Source organism: Harpia harpyja, chromosome 16 (assembly GCF_026419915.1).
Source record: "Harpia harpyja isolate bHarHar1 chromosome 16, bHarHar1 primary haplotype, whole genome shotgun sequence".
Taxonomy (NCBI): Eukaryota; Metazoa; Chordata; class Aves; order Accipitriformes; family Accipitridae; genus Harpia; species Harpia harpyja.
Window position 1 is genome coordinate 16,845,812 of NC_068955.1, and position 20,285 is coordinate 16,866,096.

Consider the following 20,285-nt stretch of genomic DNA (forward strand, 5'->3'; position numbering starts at 1 on the left):
CCTATTCGACATAGAATAAGCATTATTTGTAGCCAAGCAGCACTTCTACAGTATCAATGTCCAGTTTCAGACATTCATGCTGGGACATCTCTGAAAAGGCCACAGAAGTTCTGGGGGATATTGTTTTTGTTTCATTTCACATGCTAAAATTGTTTCCACAGTGCATTTCCATACAGAGAAAGAGATGGAAATTACGGAAGGAAGCACAGTGCAGGGTGATCTTGGTCTGTTAACTCAAAATTGCACCCATAAGTCTTAATCTGAGCCCTTCAGCCCAGCCCCTCCTCAACATCAGCAGAAGGAAACAGGCTCCTTGAGCAGGTCCAACAGCTGACCCACCCTGGGGGGCTGTGTCCACAAGCCTGATTCAGCATCAACACTAGGCAGACAAGACTCATCTCAGGCAGCTTAGACAAGCTCATCTACTCAGCAACAACTCCAGGACACAGTTCTAATTGCTTTGTAGGGCTGTTGCCTGTTCCCTTTCCACCCCTGAGCTAGACACAAAAGAGAGATCTTCTCCTCCCATCTGTCCCTCTGATCTGAGAAAAAGGTGCCATGGTGCAAAGCCAGCAAAAATGGCACCACACTCGATAATGTGTCCCTAGGCACTATCACAGCCCACAGGAGTCCCAAGCCAGGGACTCTGCAAATTGCTCAAAACAATCTTCAAGAACAAAAAGCCTCTGTGTTCCTGGCCACCACATCCCTGCACACCATGTGCTTTGGTATGAGCTGTGATAACCAGCTCCCAGAAGTGTTGTAGGGGGCCTATTCAGCCCTTGTCATGTTGTTGTAGAGATCCAGCTGCTACATAGTCTTCAGCAGCCAAGCTCATGAAAATAACTGCTTTACAGGCAATGCATGCACACAGAGAAACACATAAAATCTCAGTCCTTTTCCCTTTTACCAAAGACCACTTGGCATTCACGCTTACAGGCACATGGAGCAAAACACCACCACAATGAGAAATAGTATGAAGTTGGAAACCCAGGGTAAAAAAGTAGGGCTATTTGGTATAAAATGCATGTTTACTTGCAGTTGAGAAGCATCATTTCCTTACTTGTATACAGACTTATTGACAATCCTTCTCCTTCCGTCTGACCATCAGCCGCTACTGCAAATACTGTGAAATTGTACATCGTCCCAGGGATTAGCTCGGTAATTTCTGCTTTGGTAACATCGGATGTCAGGTTCCTAACAGAGGTACCGCTTATAACCTCTATCCTGTACGTGTAGGAGTTGGAAGTAGCATTGTTCACCATCCATGTTAAGTTGACAGAAGTCACACCAACATATTCTGCTTTGAGATCAAGAACTGGGCTGGGCTCTGTAAAAGGCAACACAACAATCTGTCAGACTGCAAGAACATCTGCTCACATACAGGGACAGAAGAAACACAGGCACACCACTGCTTCCCTGTCTTCACATCACTCCTTGTTCAGAGTGCAGGAACACCCCGACACCACCACCAGATGCTCCTGGAGGCTTCTGCATCAACGGACAGGTAAGAGAGAACTGAAGAAAAGTCATTCTGAGTGCAGTTCACCTCCCTGTGACACTCCAAAGAAGAAGCACAGGCCATCACACTCTGACAGATCTCCCAGGGCTTCCCTTGGGAATCTAGAGAGGTGGGCAGGAAAGGGAGGAGTATGGTGGGGAAGGAAGGGGTTTTTGTTGGTTGGTTGTTTTTTTGTTGTTTGGCTGGTTTTTTTGTTGTTGTGGGGGATTTTTTGTTCCAGGGCAGGGAGGGTTAGAGGGGATTCGCTGGTTTGCTGTTTTTTGGGGGGGGGGGGTGGGGGTGTTAAAAAAAAAAAATCAGGGCTATGTTTCCTCTGCACCCTAACACCTCATTCTTAGTAGACAGCCCAGATAAGGCTTATACTGTATTTCAACCTTTGGGCAGGTAGACAAAGCCCTGAGCTGCACAGCAAAATACAGACCACCAAGAACACATGTGCAAGCAACTGTGACTTACTTGTATACAGACTTATGGACACTCCTTCTCCTTCCATCTGACCATCAGCCGCTACTGCAAATACTGTGAAATCATACAATGTCCCAGGGATTAACTCAGTAATTTCGACTTTGGTGACACTGGACGTCAGGTTTCTAACAGAGGTACCGCTTATAACCTCTATCCTGTACGTGTAGGAGTTGGAAGCAGCGTTGCTCACTGCCCATGTTAAGCTGACATTCTCAGCACCAACATATTCTGCCTTGAGATCATGGACTGGGCTGGGCTCTGTAAAAGGCAACACAACAATCCGTCAGACTGCAAGAACATCTGCTCACATACAGGGACAGAAGAAACACAGGCACACCACTGCTTCAATGTCTTCACATCACTCCTTGTTCAGAGTGCAGGAACATCCTGACACCACCACCAGATGCTCCTGGAGGCTTCTGCATCAATGGACAGGTAAGAAAGAACTGAAGAAAAGTCATCCTGAGCGCGATTCATCTCCCTGTGACACTCCAAAGCAGAAGCACAGGCCATCACACTCTGACAAATGTCCCAGGGCTTCCCTTGGGAATCTAGAGAGGTGGGCAGGAAAGAGACAGACTAGACTAGAATATTTCAGTTGGAAGGGACATACAACGACCATCTAGTCCAACTGCCTTTACCACTTCAGGGTTGACCAAAAGTTAAAGCATATAAGAGGCATTTGGACAATGCCCTCGATAAAACACTGACAGGCTTGGGGCATCATCGACCACCACTCTAGGAAGCCTGTTCCAGTGTTTGACCACTGTCCCAGTAAAGAAATGCTTCTTAATGTCAAGCCTAAACTTCCCCAGCGTAGCTTTGAACCATTCCCATATGTTCTATCACTGGATCCCACGGAGAAGAGATCAGCACCTCCCTCTCCACTTCCCCACCTCAGGAAGCTGCAGAGAGCAATGAGGTCACCCCTCAGCCTGCTTTTCTCCAATCTAGACAAACCCAAAGGCCTTAGCTGCTCCTCATAAGACATGCTTTCCAGCCCTTTCACCAGCTTTGTTGCCCTCCTCTGGACGCATTCAAGGACCTTTGCATCCTTCTTAAATTGTGGGGCCCGGCACTGCACACGGTATTCAAGGTGAGCCTGCACCAATGCTGAATACAGCAGGATAATCACCCCCTTTGACCGGTTGGTTATCCTGTGTTTGATGCACCCCAGGATGTGGTTTGCCCTCTTGGCTGCCACGGCTCACTGCTGACTTGTACTGAGCCTGCGGTCAACCAGCACCCCCAGATCCCTTTCTACAGGGCTGCTCTCCAGCCACTCCACTCCCAATTCATACTTGTGCCCGGTGTTACTCCAGCCCAGGTGCAGAATCTGGCATTTGGACATGTTAAATTTCATCCCATTAATCATTGCCCAATGCTTCAATCTATCTAGATCCCTCTGTAAGGCCTTCTGTCCCTCAAGAGAATCAACAGCACCTCCCAGCTTGGCATCATCAGCAAACCTGCTAATGGTGCATCCAACTCCTGCATCCAGATCGGTGATGAATATATTGAACAGCACTGGCCCTAGGATTGAACCCTGAGGAACACTGCTGGTGACCAGTCGCCAGCCAGATGTAGCCCCATTCACTACAACCCTTTGAGCCATGCTGTTCAGCCAGTTCTTCACCCAGTGCACCATGAACCCGTTCATCCCACAGTTGGACAACCTGTCCAGAAGGATGCTGTGAGGGACAGTATCAAAAGCCTTACTAAAATCCAGGAAAACTACATCCACCGCCTTCCCTTCATCCACTAGGCAGGTGACCTTATCATAGAAGGATATAAAACTAGTTAAACAGGACTTTCCCTTTGTGAACCCATGTTGACTGTGCCTGATTGCGCTATTCCTTAAATGTCTTTCAGTAGTACCCAGTGTGATCTTCTCTGTAATTTTTCCAGGAACTGAGGTTAGACTAACAGGTCTGTAGTTTCCTGGGTCCTCCCTCACACCCTTCTTGTAAACAGGAGTAACATTGGCTAACTTCCAGTCAGCAGGGACCTCTCCAGACTCCCAAGACCTTTGGTAGATGATCGAGAGGGGTCCTGCTGTAACATCTGCTAGCTCCTTCATTACTCTGGGATGAACCCCATCAGGCCCCATAGACTTGTGAACATTCAGCTGATACAGCTGGTCCCTTGCAATTTCAGTGTCCACAAATGGAAAGTCACTGTTCCCACACTCGTGGTCCTCCAACTCAGGAACTCAGGGGACTGAGCAACCCAAGGGACTGAAACAAAAAAAGCATTGAATGGCTCCACTTTTTATTCATCCCCATTAGTCAGATGACCACCTTCAACAAGTATTGGTGCAGTGTTTTCTTTAGACCTCCTCTTGCTATTAATGTACTTAAAAAAGCCTTTCTTGTTGTCTAACACAACACTGGCCAGTTTCAACTCTAACTGAGCTTTGGCCTTTCGTGTCCTCTCCCTGTATGTATGAACGACAGCTCTGTAATCTTCCTGTGAAGCCTGAGCTCACTTCCAGAGATCATACAATTTCTTTTTCCTCTTGAGCTCCACAAGGAGTTCCCTGTTCTGCCAAGCTGGTTGTCTGGCCTGCTGGCTTGACTTTCAACACAGCAGAATTGCCTGTTCCTGTGCTTCTAAAAGGTGGTTCTTAAAAACTGACCAGCATTCATGGAATCCTAAGCCCTCAAAATCAGATTCTCAGGGTACCCTGTCAAGTACCTCCCTGAATAGTTTAGAATTTGCTCTCTTGAAGTCCAGGGTAGCAAATCAGCTGTTTTTTTTCTCATTACACTGAAAATTTTAAACTCAACGATTTAATGATCATTGTGGCCAAGACATCCCATCTCCCATGAGTCCTTCTCTATTCACAAATAGCAATTCTAGGAGGGCACCTTTCCTAGTTGTCTCACTAAGTACTTGTGGCAAGAAGTTATCTCCCATATGAGGAGATATGAGGAGATAAGGATGGAGGGGAACGAAGGTGGGTTTTGTTTGGCTGGTTTTGCTTCTTTTTTTTTTTTCTTTAAAGCAGGGGTATGTTTCTTCCACACATTAAGACCCCATACTTAGTAGATCACCCAGATTAGGCTCCAGGATTAAAACATCAGGTCTACACAAAATAGCCCTCAGACAGGTAGGCAAAGCTCTGAGCTGCCCAGCAGAAAAGGGCTGCAAGAAGCTGTGACTTACTTGTATACAGACTTATTGACAATCCTTCTCCTTCTGTCTGACCATCAGCCGCTACTGCAAATACTGTGAAATTGTACATCGTCCCAGGGATTAGCTCGGTAATTTCTGCTTTGGTAACATCGGATGTCAGGTTCCTAACAGAGGTACCGCTCATAACCTCTATCCTGTACGTGTAGGAGTTGGAAGTAGCATTGTTCACCATCCATGTTAAGTTGACAGAAGTCACACCAACATATTCTGCTTTGAGATCAAGAACTGGGCTGGGCTCTGTAAAAGGCAACACAACAATCCGTCAGACTGCAAGAACATCTGCTCACATACAGGGACAGAAGAAACACAGGCACACCACTGCTTCAATGTCTTCACATCACTCCTTGTTCAGAGTGCAGGAACACCCCGACACCACCACCAGATGCTCCTGGAGGCTTCTGCATCAATGGACAGGTAAGAGAGAACTGAAGAAAAGTCATTCTGAGTGCAGTTCACCTCCCTGTGACACTCCAAAGCAGAAGCACAGGCCATCACACTCTGACAGATCTCCCAGGGCTTTCCTTGGGAATCTAGAGAGGTGGGCAGGAAAGAGACAAGGATGGAGAGGAACGTGGGGAAGATAATTAAAAACAAAACAAAAACATCAGGGCTATGTTTCTACTGCACACTAACATCCCATCCTTTGCATACAGCCCAGATCAGGCTCCACGACTAAAACATCATGTCTATAGACAATAGTATTGAATTACAATCCTCACATAGGTAGGCAAAGCCCTGAGCTGCACAGCAAAATACAGTCCACCAGAAATAGGGCTGCAAGCAACTGTGACTTACTTGTATACAGCCTTATGGACACTCCTTCTCCTTCTGTCTCACCATCATTCGCTACCGCAAATACTGTGAAATTATACAACGTCCCAGGGCTTAACTCTGTAATTTCGGCTTTGGTGACATTGGATGTCAGGTTCCTAACAGAGGTACCACTTGCAACCTCCATCCTGTATGTGTAGGAGTTGGAAGCAGCGTTGCTCACCGCCCATGCTAAGCTGACATAAGTCACGCCAACGTATTCTGCCTTGAGAGCAAGAATGGGGATGGGCTCTGTGAAAGGCAAGGAAAAAAAAATATCATCTTTTAACCTGCAACACTATTTGCTGACAAACACATAAAGGAGTCTTCTCCCTGCTGTACCCAAATAACAGGTCTCTGTAAAACAGTGATCAGCCTGGGAAAATAAACAAGACATCCTTATATGTTGCAAGGCACACTTGCTAGCTCTGCAATCTACTCTAATTCCTCAAGTTTCACTTCTTCTCGAGGAATAAAACTGTCTAGGTGCAGCAGTGATTACCTGCCTCAGCTGTCAACTTCATGCAGGGTGCTGAGAGAGACCGGAACACGTAACCTGCTGTTATTTTTCCTAAGCTGGCTATCCCAAAGAGAAGAGCCTTTCTAGCTGCAAGATTCACATACCTCTCCTGTAGATACATGATACAGCTCCCTCTATACTAGGTAGAGTACTTACATATGTAACAGAGTACAGCTGATTTCAAAGCTGTGTGTCACAGTATGTTCGGACTGTTGCAGCTGCAACCTAAAAAGCCGTAATAAGCAGAGAAGGGAGCCCAAGCCTAACAGTGACAAAACTATTTCAAGGCCACATGCCAATTACAGCATTAAATTGAACTCCCAGTCAGCTGTGCAGATATAGTTCTTTGGCTCATTGTCTACTCCAGTAAAGCAGTTAGATCTGCATCCCTGCAACGCTCTTTGCACTCTGGACTAGAGTTCAGGCTTAAAATGCTAACGCAGTATAAAAGCACAGAACACCCTGAAGATTCACATCCCAGTCACATTCCAAACCACTTACGTGTTACATTGTTCTGATCACTTATTGCCCTGTCAGATAGTGACACATCCCTGGTCGATCTTCCACCTCCATAGGTTTTGTTCCCACTTGCAGAGTTTACTAATAAATTATAATTACTACTGGTTCCTGTTTCTGCAGTTACATTGTTTGAGCTGCAATCCTCAGTGCCTGAAAGAAAGAATACAAAGCAGTAAGTATCTTTAAAAAACTTCTGGGTTTCCCATTTGCAAAAGTACAGTCATTTATAGATACCATCCACAGACCTGCAGTCAATTCTGTTTTCCCGGTTTGTTCTCCTACAGACATTTCACTGCACATTTCCTGGTTTTACCACTTTTAACTTCTGTGCGACAATTTCAATTAGATTAAGAGATTGCTGCATTAGTTTGGTCATTCACTGACTCTGCTCATGGTTTGGATGAAAGCTACCATGATCTGCTCTTTTTTTCAGTGCAATTTTGTTTGAAAAGAATTGAACAAACTTGCAGCCACATTCTGTGCGTGCATTTTTCTGATGTATTATCAGAAGCTAGCTGCTTTACTTAACCTGGCATAGCAATTTTGTCTCTTCCCCTCAGTGTATGAGAAAAAGGTTCTCATATTCCCACAGTGCGTTCCCACAAGTAAGGAAGAGACATGGTACACCTACAGAAAGCAATTTTAGGTCGATGCAGCGCAGCCCAAAGTGTGGAGAGAGTTGATTCAGGCCCTAAAATTTAAAGGCTAACTCATGCAAGTCTGATGTTCAATAGTAAGGTAGAACTCATCTGCAAGTACTTTTGGAAATTCTGCCACATGAAAGCTCGTCAGCTTGGCAAGTACAGCAGTTGCTATACTCACTTCAGAAAATTCTTAAAGCTTCACTTTGGGGGTCTTCTTTTGTTTGGGGTTTGTTTTGTATTGCCTTTAAGTATATTTTCCAGTCTTTCTAAACATATTATATCTGTACTTGATTTTACCAGTACTCTTTACAAACTGAAAAGGGATTAAAGTACACATTTGTATCTTTAAATATCCTTAAATGCATTGCAGAAATCACAGTTACTAAAACAAGTGAACTTACATTTTTGAATGCTATTTCAAAAAATTCTTTTTAGGAAGTGGGTTTTTTTTTTTTTTGAATACTTACCTAATATTGTTTGACCTTTCTTAAAAGAAACTAAGATAACGAGAGTTACATTAAAAAAAAATTAACAACAGAATGATACTTACAGGCAATTGTACATCTGACCTGGAAAACAAAAATAAGTAATAGAAATTAAAGCTTTAAAACTACCAGAAGCTCAAATAAAATAAGGACTGGTTTAATTAACACATGGGGGGTGAGGGGGGCAGGGTGGAAGGAATCAGTTAAACCCCCCCCCCAAAATTGCAGATTTTTCAACCTGCAAAAGAGATACCCCAAAATCTACTGACATAAAAATAACACCAAAACTATACCAAACTATTAGAGAAAAAACCCAAACGTGCTGGTAAAATGTTAGTTTCCACTTTTTTTTTTTTTTAAAACAGTTTATTTTGTCACAAAACCAGCTTGCATAACATAGGCTGATTGTTTTGCACATATAAATTTAAAAACAAAACCTACAAGATCTTAGTCAAAAGACACTTTAGTTAGTACCTTTGACACCATCCCACAAGAAACAGCAGATGTGAATTAGGTCCTTTTCATTCAAAATATTTTTCCTTTCATCCTAATGCTGTATAAACTTTATTACTTCTCACAAAAGAATATTTTGCATTTTCTGAAACAAACTCAGTGTAGTTGAAGTTCAAAATGCTTAGTATATATTCTCAAGTCTAGTTTATGTATGTGTACATATCCATAAAAGTATCATCAGTTGCCATTTAACTGCAGCCTGCAACTACTCTGCTAGTAATACTGACAAGCACACCAGAATTTTCCTTTGAAAACGTGTTTTAGTCTTTCAGCTTTATGCTTTTACTTCCGAATAAGCCATTTCCATTCCCATTAATTTACAGGCCAGTTTGCCTACAGTTTTCTTCATCTCCCTCCAGGTGACAGCACAAAACGCTCCTAAAAGAGTGAAATAAAAGCCCCAGGGCTAGGTCTGCAGGGGCTTGAGAGGAAAATCCTGATTTCCCGGGACTCTTGTAGTCAGCTGATGCCAACCAACTGCAGCAGCCACTTTCATCACGTAACAAACAGAGTACTCCAGCAATTGCATCGAGGATTAAATACCACTATTCACCTTGCAAAGCTACAGGACCAGGGAAAAACAAGCATGCAGAGATACATGTCCCAAGGACAGGCAGATCCCCAGTGTGGTGCTGGGGATCCACAGGTCACAGTGCCTTATGCCAGGGAGGCTTGCGGGCATGGGACGTTTCTGCCTATGCACCTCTGGGTCTGTTTTTGGCATCACAGTAGGTGCAGGCAGAGGCAGTCTCCAGCCCCACTGACTCTAATATCACCTGCAGAACAGCTAGTCTTTTGGTTGGACCTTATACTGTGCTGCTTCTAGAAAATCCAGCTTAGTTTCGTGCCAGATGGTGCATTACCCACACAAAGCGCTAAGCCTGCTGATTGCAGAGGTTGACACATTTATCTAAAGAACTTGAAATTGTCTCATTTTCTCTTTCCACCCTGTTTTCTTAGACAGTTTCTTAGCTGCTTCTGCAATTCCACGAGCTAACTCAAAATAAGCAGCTATATCACAACAACCCAATGCAAAGCTTGAATCCCAAATCACTCACCCCCTAGCTCTCGTGTTGCTGGTGCCACAAGTAGCTCCATCAGCAGTAGCTCCCTGCATCACAGTCATGGGCCCAAGCAGACACACCCTCAAAAAGTAGTCAGAAGATACCATTAAATCTTGTTCTCCATATGAGAGACTACAAAAAGCACTGTCTCCACAAAGATGAGGCAGGCCAGCTGATGAGAAGCAACACTAGAAGCAACCCCTCCAGCTTTACAGAAAGGAGAAATGCAGCAGAAGCAAGCTTCAAGTGGAGGGACCCCCTTACAGCCTGTGATGGTCTCAGTGCCACAGCAAGAAGAGTTTGGGCACGCTTCCCAGGCAAAAGAGCACTTGTAAGCATCAAAGAACGCATGCCTGGTCTTCTCTAGCACAGCCCTACTGACAACTCAGCACCCAAAGGACATTACTTAGGACGCAGATGTCCTATGTACAAGCATGAGGCTCCTCCTCAACTTTTCCGAATATTCGAGAGCCCGGCCAAACTGCAAGGCTATTAGGAAGCGCAGAAACGTTCGTCTGCACTCAGATCAAGAGCCCTTCTGTATTCCTTCACAAAGAAGTGGCCAAGGAAGAAGAGACTACAAAGGGAAAAGCCATTCTTAAGGCAGGAAAACACTACTGTGCAGCATTCAGAGTAGAAGCACCAAGCTATGTGGAAACAGCTGCTGAATGATGAGCAAGAGGTAAGATTCCCTGAAAAGCTGGGCAATCTAAAAGCAAAACCAAAAAGACACTATATTTAATAAGAAGGGGAAATAGCAAAAAGAAGAACAAAAAACAACAAGAAACACCACAGGACTAAGTCACAGTGTTTTCTGCAGCCCTACAGATAAAAGAGCAAACGCCCAACATCATTCACAACCTGTCTTTCAGTTACTTTCTCTTCTGTAAAACTGCCTGAAGACGACAAAGTTTCTCATCTCCTTCTCCCCAGATTTTGAGCTCGGGGCACAGCATCCTTCCTGAGCAACAGGAACAACAGACATCATATGACTGAGAAACGGGTATGCCGCTGCCAAGTCCCCTTCACCCCTGCTTCTCACCTCCCCATTTCTCCCCTGCCAGCTCAAAAAAGAAGCATGTCAATTCCCGTTTTACCCCCAGCTACAGCAATCTGATCCAACAGCAAATTATTACCAAGCTGCTAGAAACTTGGTTGTACTGTCACGCGTGGGTTTTGTTAATGATGCTCAAACAACTAAAGGAAAGTTATGCTAAAACTCCTGTCACATGCTGAATGAACAGCTTACCATCATTTTACTACTTGTTGCCAATCACACACATTGGCAATACCCCCTCTCGCAATACCCCTCTGACTTTCCAGAGCCCTATGTGCAAACCAAACTCAAAAAAAGCACCATCCCGTTGGCAGCAGGCAGGCCTCTTTCTGAAATCCAAAACCGCACAAAACAAATGATCCCATTCCCAAGCGTCAGCTTCCCTGACTCAGTCATTCCATGCTGTATTTTTCAACACAAGCCACGAACTGAACTGTTCTCCAGCCTTATGTTATTACTTAATGAGATGCTATTTATACAAAACATTTGTTTATTATTTCAGATTATATTTGCACTGAACACCTGATTCTCCTTGTGTTTGCATCTAATATATAAGGAGCTCTGTCATCTCTGCTTTTCTTTTCAATGACATGAATCCATACTATTAATGTATAGAGTTGGGTATTTTTTTAACCAAAAAACCTGGAACTTGGGGTAAGGGTGGAACATCCGATCCCAAGAAAATAAAAGACAGCAAAATGCTAAAGACTAAACATTTCAACTGAACAGGAGAGATATGTATACACAAATTCATCACTGTTGTCACCTATGGCAAATGCCTGATCAAAGGCTGTACCTTCCAGAGTTGCTGAATAATTCATCTGCACTCGTGCAAGGTCTGTCCTGCACTCCTTATGTGTGCAGTTTATTACTGGCCAGGAGTTGGTGGTGCGTAACAGATGCAGGATTCAGCTCCAACCTCCTCAAGCATACAGTGGGTCGCCTAATTAAGGAATTACTATTATTATTAGTCTCACAGGCAATCTTATCAAGGAAGAAATAAGATGTACTGCAAGAAAACATCTTCAAAAACACTAAGTGACTGAGAAGCCCAAGTTCCACTGATATTTGATAAGGCTTAGACTTAAGACTAAGATATTTTCAGGAGCAGGATTTAAAACATGCCTGCTGTACACATGCATCGGGGGAGCCACGGGAGCTGGTCAGCAGAGGGGAAGACAGTCGTGCTTCCTCTTCTGCTGGCTGCAAGACTTTAGATCAGCTTGGCTCTGCTGCCAAACTGTACCCTCTAATAAAGTTAGGGTTCCTGCACTGGGGGGAAAACCCTTGTGAACAGCAGCCCACCTGCCTGGGGTGTTCGTGTTTCCAAAACAAACAACGTGGCTTGGTTCACGTAAAACAAGGTTAAGAAGCTGGCTAAATAGTCAAAGTAAGCAAACCAAAAAATCCTAACCAAAAAAACCCCTTAGCCACAAATCCTTTCTGAGAACACTACTTGAGGCTGCTGCTTACTCTTTCTTGTGTGCTCACCAATGTGTGCCTTATGACTCAGATGTAAAAAGCCAGGAAATTAATCACACCCCTCTCAAAGCTAACTATCTTTCACATGTGTACCTTCAGATCCTCTTCTCTCCACCCACCCATCCTCTCAGGTTTAGAGGAGCTCCACAAAGTACTACAAGCTATCACAGTGCTCTCCAAATTCTTTCTCAACACCCTTTCACAAAAGCAACAGCATCATCACTGCCCCAGTAACCGTGGTCTCGCTTACTGATTTTTTTCTGCTATGCCCACCTACCATTAGTTGTCCCACATCCATAACTATGGGCTTTAGGGCAAGCCACCACACTGCAACCATCATGATGGTTTTAAGACTCCAGGCTTCCCTTTGCTGATGTTATCAGTCATCACCGCTCAGCTGACAAACATTAACCAGCAAAGACACAGTAACTTGGCCACTTGCAGACCGCTCTGTCACCTCTGATATTTCATACATAGCACAGGCTTATTCAGAAAGCATTCCCACAGAATGGTTTTACTCAAGGTCACACAAAGTTAAGTGAAAATTAAACCCTGGAATACCACTGGGAAACCCCACAATAATGGAAGTGGGATTGCCCAAGTATTGCATCCACAAACTGATACAGCTTTCTAGTACTTGCTGATTTTCTAGGATTTGTAAGGCATTGCCTGCTATTCCAGCTGTGGACATCTTCCCACATCCCTGGGAGCGTAAAGTCTAAATCAGCAGGGAGTGACACCTTCCTGCAGGAGACAACAGTCTTGGAGACAGGATGGGGTTTGGAAAGATGTGACATTTCTGACACTTGCAACCCATCTCAGGGCTGTTTCATCTCATTCATTTTCACATTATGTCCAAATTCACAAAGTCTGTAGGCTTACAGCACCAGGCAAGAAAAGTGAGATCACCTGAACTGGGGCATAAAACTACGTGCCTAAACCTGTATGGGCCTAGTTCAAGTAACATGCCTTACTTTTGCAATTTCTGGGTTTGGGGGTGAAAAATGAGCTAAAATATCCTTATGTAATTTTTTGCCCTATTTTCTAATTTCTTCCTAAAATGTTGTAAGTCTACAATTGCGAAGCATTTCTCTGCATTTAAACAAACAACTTCTAAGCACAAATCATTACACTGTTATACTATTGTAAAATGCATAGAAATTCATATGCAATTGAAGATATGCCAAGCCAAGAAAAGCAAGTGTTTTCCCCTATGCTTATTGTATGAGCAGAAAAAAAGACAATCTAGATTAAGCCTATGTGCTGTAGATTTGCTCCAAGCTACACTAACAGTTCAGTTACCAATTTCAGTGGCATTTGTGAATACTCAGCCCTCCTGTAATCAGGTCCTTACTACTTGAAGGAAGAAATAGTCAACATGAGGCTAAGTCAGAAGCTAATATTTAATTATGCTATATAGTTTCATTTAAGATTGATTGCTTTCTGGATTTGGTGCTGGGTTTGTGGGTTTGGTTTTGGGGGTTTTTTTTGTTTGTTTGTTTTCCTTTTCCAGTGTATATTTACTGTGCTAAATTCATTTTAACTGTAACCCACAACAGTTTTTTTTATTCAAATTAACTCTAGATGGTCTCAACAATATGACACATTCACCTCCAATGAAAAACAGAAAATACGCTGCAGCAAGTGTCAGCTCCACATGTTTTCCCCTCTGGTATCTGAGGCAGGCACTCACAGCCCATCCACAAAACACCATTTCACAGAATGTTTGGTTTAAGTGGGTTTATCCTGGGGGGGAAAAAGCTCTAATTTTAGAAGCAGTGCACTAAGTTTTTGCAAGATCTTTGGAGTCTTCTCTTCTTTTAACCCTAAATGAGCAGCTCTACTAATGAGAATGCATGGGACCAGATGGATATCCAGAACCCAGAAGAAAGAAACATGAGCCGAAATTTGTTATTAATTGGGTAGGGCTGGACCCTCTTAGGACACCATGTTGTATTAGGAAGCTATGCAAAACCCTAAAGCAGTTGACAGCCATACACAACTATGCACAGGCTATTTTGAGCTATTACACAGTTACGTGAAAGAGGAAAGACTATTTCCACTTTGCATGTATTTGTATTTTACCCCTGACATGTCTAAATTCTGTCTTCCCTGAAGCAAGCTTTTCTCCAAAGAGGGACCAAATATCATTTTTTCCACTGGCTTTTATGAAAACAGATGAGAAGATTCTAGTTTGTGCAGCACCTCCAGTGAACTAAAAATGTTGTGGAAGACAAAGCCTTGTAGGAAAGGCAAGATGAGACACCGAATGAGAATTTGTGTTGAAACATACTGGAGAAAGTTCTTTCTTCCTCTCCTGATTTTTCTCCAAATTTTACCTGCTATCTGCTTCTCAGATGGCTAGCCTAGGAGCAAGCAGTTTTCTGGGTAACATATCCAAAATAAAGAGAAAAATATAGAACAGATCTCATCTGAATTGTACCTGTTAGATCTGTTTTCCCTTCCTCAGTCCTACCTTCAAGAAAAGCTTTCTTGGGCAAGTTTTCCTGTGGTTTGGTACAAGGAAGTTATTCACCTACCTGTGCACATACAAAACAAACAAGCAACAGAAATACCCAAGACCAAGCAGCACAGATTTTGGTATGAAACAGGCTGACAAAAGGCCCAGACACCAAACACGACTGCATCACAACTGATAGCGCTCTCACCACTGACCCTAGGAAGCACCATTAGACTTCTTTCCAATGGCTTCCAGATCAAAACTTCTCCATGCAACCCAGTAGTTCTTCATTGCTTCCCCCAAACCTGCAGGTCCCGATGAACTACAGGCAGTAAGTGCTGCAAACCATCTCACAGTTCAGTAGCATTCCTCCAAGCATCCTGCAATCTTCCAACTGAGAAAACAAAACTTCATCTTGGAGAAAGGCTGAGAAGTTGCAACGAGTTTAAATTATTCACATAGCCCATTAAGTCCTACATGTAACATCTCTTCAGAGACGATCCTGCTGAAGGAGTTTACAAAGAGAACAGTGTGCTTATTCGGCAATGGCAATGAGTAATATTTAAAACAATTACTTATTAAAACCCAAATTGTTATCCTACTCGAGCTGCACATAATACTGACATCGCTGGAACTGCAGCTGGGTGTGTAATGAGCAATGCCTGAATTGAAAAACCTCCTCTTTTAACAAGAATTTTCAGTTAACATTGCCAGTCATTTTCTTTCAAAACTAAGAAAGCATCAACCTTTATTTCACGTGAACAAGGCGTATTCCTGCACGTAGCCTAACAGCACTATTTTTTCACTCTGAGTCAATCCGGCACACCCTGGAAGAAGGATATAATGAAAAAAAGAAAAAAAAGAAGAAGAAAAGAGAAAGAAAAAAAATACTCCTGTGGCAATGACACAATGCTAACTGTCCCCAAATCAGCAGGGCTGGCCACCCAGGCAACATGGAAAATGTACAGCAGAGCCAGCAGCCGCCTGGCCTTTGCAGTGCAGTCATGAAAATGAGGGGCATTTCCTGACAGGGCCCTATTTCAGATCTGCTTAGCTGAGAGCAATTGAGACTCTCAAGTTTCTCTCTTATCACAAGTAGATTTCACTTTCCTGAGCTGGACATTTTAGAGTCTACATAGTCTTTGCTCAGGAAAGTGTTAAAAGATACTTCACAAGGAGAACAACATTGAGCTGGATTTGGTTTGAGAGCTTTCCAAGTAAAACTAGCTGTAAAGGGATTTTAAAACTTACACAAAAGCTCAAATACAACATCAAGAAAGATGATTTATACTGAAAATAAAGACAGAATTTTTTATCTATGACACCCTGTCTGGGGGCAGGAGAACCATGGCCTGTGAAAACCATCAGCTTGCTCACACAGAGCTCCAAACTGTCTTGCTAGACAGAAAATCTTTTCTTTGTGGCAGGCTTGATGCTGGTACCTGAAGGGCTTGTTGTTTCCTGCCTTACTTCTATACTTTTCTTAGGACAGTTTATCTTTTTGCCCTTACCAGGGTCCTGAAAACTTCCTAACTTAAAAAGCAATGAGGTGTGCAGCTAGCAGAAACCAGCCTGTGACCACTGCCCAACACGGAGACCTCTCAGGCTAACCTTCATCTCCTCCGTCACGCTCTGTTACTGTTTATTACCATTTATTTATGCTCCTTCAGCACGTTCCGTTCTAACTCCATGTAAAATGCTCCACTAGAATCCAAATAAATTATCTGTACGGTACTGCCCTTGCCCCATAGCTGGGTAAATCTACCCAAAGGGAGGGAGGAAAGCAATCCTTCCTCACAGTCCCTGAACAGCAGCTCTGGTTTGGTAATGCAGTCTTGAGACCACTAGAGGCCCCAATAAAACCATCAAACTTCAGCCCGAGTGACTAACAGCAGTGAAATATGCCTAGATTCCCATAAAAGTTGACATATTCTGGAAAGTACAAGGCCAAGGATGACCACGCTAGGGTGTAAAGGGTGGATGTAGATGTAAACGCCAGCTCAAATGCAGCTTGTGGGAGCAAATGACACCATGCCGAGCAGGCTAAGGCAGGCTCCATGCAACTTCAAGCAACACTAACCTGTCACAAGGGAAGTAATTTTATACAATAAATTACTGGCTGGACCTTAGAATTTCTTCATGGCGCTTATTTACTGCATCTCACATCTTCAGCTGCACTGTTTTGTATTGAATCTACATTTTTTTGATGGGCCCTAAAACCAAAGTAGCATTTCATCAACTTCTTCAAAGCAAATGCAAATTGCCTCATAGCAAAAAAACGTCGTGCTAAACCTTTTTCAACTCTAAAATAAGTCAGAGATCTGGCTGATCTACAAGGATCGGATTACCACAAACAATTCGATTAAACAATGTTTTCCCATATGCTGTTTTCACATGCAGCAACATGGGGCTGGGGGGACACCCTTGAGGTTTGCCTTCAACTGTCAGCCCATATAATCCTTTAATGGATTTAAACTGTAGCAAAAGACAAATAGACCACAAGCATTCAAAACATGTAGTAGTACTCCTAGGAGGGAACAAAAGATCTCATTGTACGGCTCTAGTAAGTTCATCTAGGGCTCTGGTAGAGTCTCCCTTTTCCTCCTCTTTGAACAGAAGCTGAATAGAAACAGGAATGAGAATTGGCTCTGTCATCACCCCATCGCCAGTCTTGCCTCTATGCATACATGGAGGCTGCATGAGAAGTTATTCACTGACAACAACATGGTCTCTCTCTCACTTACCAGTCAATAGACATGTCTATCAAAGGTCAACTTCACGGCCATCTGGTAAGACCAGCTATGGTGGAAAAAGGCTGGATGATGCAGGGTCAGAACCGGAGATCAAACTGACACGGCAGCCTGACCAGCTGCAAACTTTTTATTCTAGAAAAATAATATCCATGGCTTCTTTCTCCTTCCAAGATACATGAAGGAGTTCCTGCTGATCTTTGTGTTTGGTTTAGCTCTGATACAGATCAAATAGCTAGTAGCTCATTTCAAACTCTTATATTTAAGAGGAAGGTATGTTTATGTTATTCATTATGAGTCTCATTTGAAATAAATTGCATGTTGTATCACTGTGCAGTGTTTGCTTAACCTTGTACATCACTTGAAAAAAGAAACAGAGGAAGCTTTTAAAACTAAGAGTGAATTTTTACAACATTTTGGTCATTGTTTGCTTAGAGCAATAATACCACTCATATGGCTTCCCACAGCCTTCACTATTTCCGTACAATTATGGATTTTCTGCTACCTATATCACCAGAATACAAAAGCACACCTCTTTCCATGGCATGGTCTTAACAGACAAATCCAAAGTTTTCAAAAAAGATTACTGAAAATAACCTTTAAAAAAAATGCAATTTTTAAAATTTACTGAATTTCATCCCAACTGGTTATATCACCACTAAGTGAATATCCACTACCAGCAAGTTTAATGATGAAGCACAATCATTTCAATCAGAAATTCACCTTCCACTTGATGATGGTTCTTGCAAATTTTAAAAACACAGGAGTTTAAAAAGAAAGTTTATATAAAAGTTCTGTTTCCGAAGGCATATATATATATATTTTATACAGGCAGCCTTCTGTTTAACAATTGCCTTGGCAAAATATTTTAAAAGCACTTTGAAGATTTATTAGAAATAGTAGTGCACTATTAAGAATAATTTTGTCACACAGGCGTCCACAACATTCGACAGTGTTACCCCTAATAGAAAACCAGAAAGGGGCAGCAGCAAGGGCAGTACCAACCTCCAAGCACTTTGGGAGGATCTCACTTTGGCAGTCTGCAGTAGCAACTATTTCCTCAACTGTGGCTGAAAAAATTGAGGTATTAAAAAGAACTAATACCAGTCAGGCACCAACACTGCAGAAGAGACTGGGGGTAGGGGAAGGCTTCATCAGTATCTCTGTTTTTCCTATCTATGTTATTAACCCATTTAGTCAAATTATTTTTTAAAAAGCATATTTGGTCAGTTAGAAATTCAAGTCTAGTGATGTCCCCCAAATATGCTCAATGTATTTTAGACAAGCCTCTCAATACTTATATACAATATGGTAGGATGAAATAAGAGCAGCAGGTACTAGAATCAATTGCAACTCCTCATCCTCCTTCTTCATTTTTGTTCTATCTTCAACACACCTAAACAGTTCCTTCAATTAATTAATCTTTGACTCAAACTGAAAGTCACAAGAGTAGATTTGATTTTATTTCACCCAGATTATGTGTTCCATGTCTTTGAAACATTAGATGTATTCTCTTTTGCTCTTCTGTCTTCAACAAACCACAAACACGGAAACTGAAAAATACCACTACTTGAAGCTCTCCAACCTTGAGTTAAGCTGTAGAAACAGTTTCCCTGCACCACCACAAAATGCCTTGGAAGCCTAGAAGGACAAGAACTTTATGATTTATATACATACAGGTTTATATGGATTTCATGTGTTAAAGATGAAACAATGCCTACAATAAACAGTAGCAAAGCATTTCCAACCAAGAGAATAACAAATGGTAGTAAAACATTTCCATATCAGAGACATTTCTTTTTGGCCTGACATTTAGTGTTTAATTTTTTATACTTTGCAATAGCTAAAGTATAACATCTCTATCATTTTCAGGGAGGAAACAAGGACATACCCAAAACCAGCTACAGCACAATCACTCCTATTATTTATTTGCTTTTAAATAAAACAAAACAAAAAGTAAAATACAGGTAAGGGTATGAAAAATAATGCTCAAATATTGCATTAAAGCATACCTGGGCCACAAATGGGATTTTGATTGATCTGTTAAAAATATACTTCTAAACTTTCTCATGTGCATGCTTAAGGCTGACAAGTACCAAAGCTTTGAATAGAAAAACCCACGTAAATGTGTCTGTACATTTGGAGTAGGAGCTATGGAGAGGAGCAGAGGAGAAAGCCTTCAGTTCACTGTAATGCATTTCACTGTGCATACATGGGGCAAAGCTTCATCTTCCCACTCAAATACTAAAGCCACATTGAACTAACATTAAGACAAAGATGAAACTAAGTCTTCCATGCCTGCATCATGTTTTATGTGCATGTCACAGAATGCCAAGTCACTTACTGTATTTGCTCATGTAACAGCCAAATCTCCCCCAGATTAGGGGGATAACATACATATTTGTAACTGTCTATAAACTGCTGCTTGCCAACAATAAAGCAGCAATATAAAACAGGAGTTACGCAAACCTTAAGCAGTCTGCACTACACTGCTGGGTGGGATCTTCCTAGGTCTTTAAAGTTTAGCACGTGAAAAAAAAACAAAAACGTGAGAAGTCAGGGTGCTGAGTCAGAAGTCAAAGCCTTCTACCAGTTGACATAAATAATTGACCTTCGCTACCTGCCACACGGCTGTTCACCTGCATGAAACGTGCAGGTATGGGAGAGAGAGAGAGAGGAGTGAAGAGGAAGTTAATTGCATTCCAGCTGCTAAAACCTCATTGTCTTGTACCTTTTAATTGATGTGGTTGTGCAGACTTCCACACTGCCTTCCCTGAACTGCTCCCTTAATGGCC

At 42.5% G+C, this 20,285-nt stretch overlaps 1 protein-coding gene across 6 annotated transcripts in view; it reads right to left on the bottom strand.

Annotated features, from left to right (window-relative positions):
• The window catches only part of PTPRJ (protein tyrosine phosphatase receptor type J), a 75,309-nt gene that overhangs the window by 17,114 nt on the left and 37,910 nt on the right, over window positions 1–20,285 (bottom strand). For 2 of the 6 annotated variants that reach the window (XM_052811034.1, XM_052811035.1), the window contains exons 2-7: window positions 8,229–8,247; window positions 7,017–7,184; window positions 5,981–6,247; window positions 5,156–5,422; window positions 1,979–2,245; window positions 1,064–1,330 (exon numbers count right to left, since the gene is read on the bottom strand). In XM_052811034.1, coding sequence (XP_052666994.1) covers window positions 1,064–1,330; window positions 1,979–2,245; window positions 5,156–5,422; window positions 5,981–6,247; window positions 7,017–7,184; window positions 8,229–8,247 — 1,255 coding nt within the window. Of the gene's footprint in view, window positions 1–1,063; window positions 1,331–1,978; window positions 2,246–5,155; window positions 5,423–5,980; window positions 6,248–7,016; window positions 7,185–8,228; window positions 8,248–20,285 lie in introns of those variants that run through there. The other 4 variants (XM_052811039.1, XM_052811037.1, XM_052811036.1 and 1 more) reach the window with 3 other exon arrangements.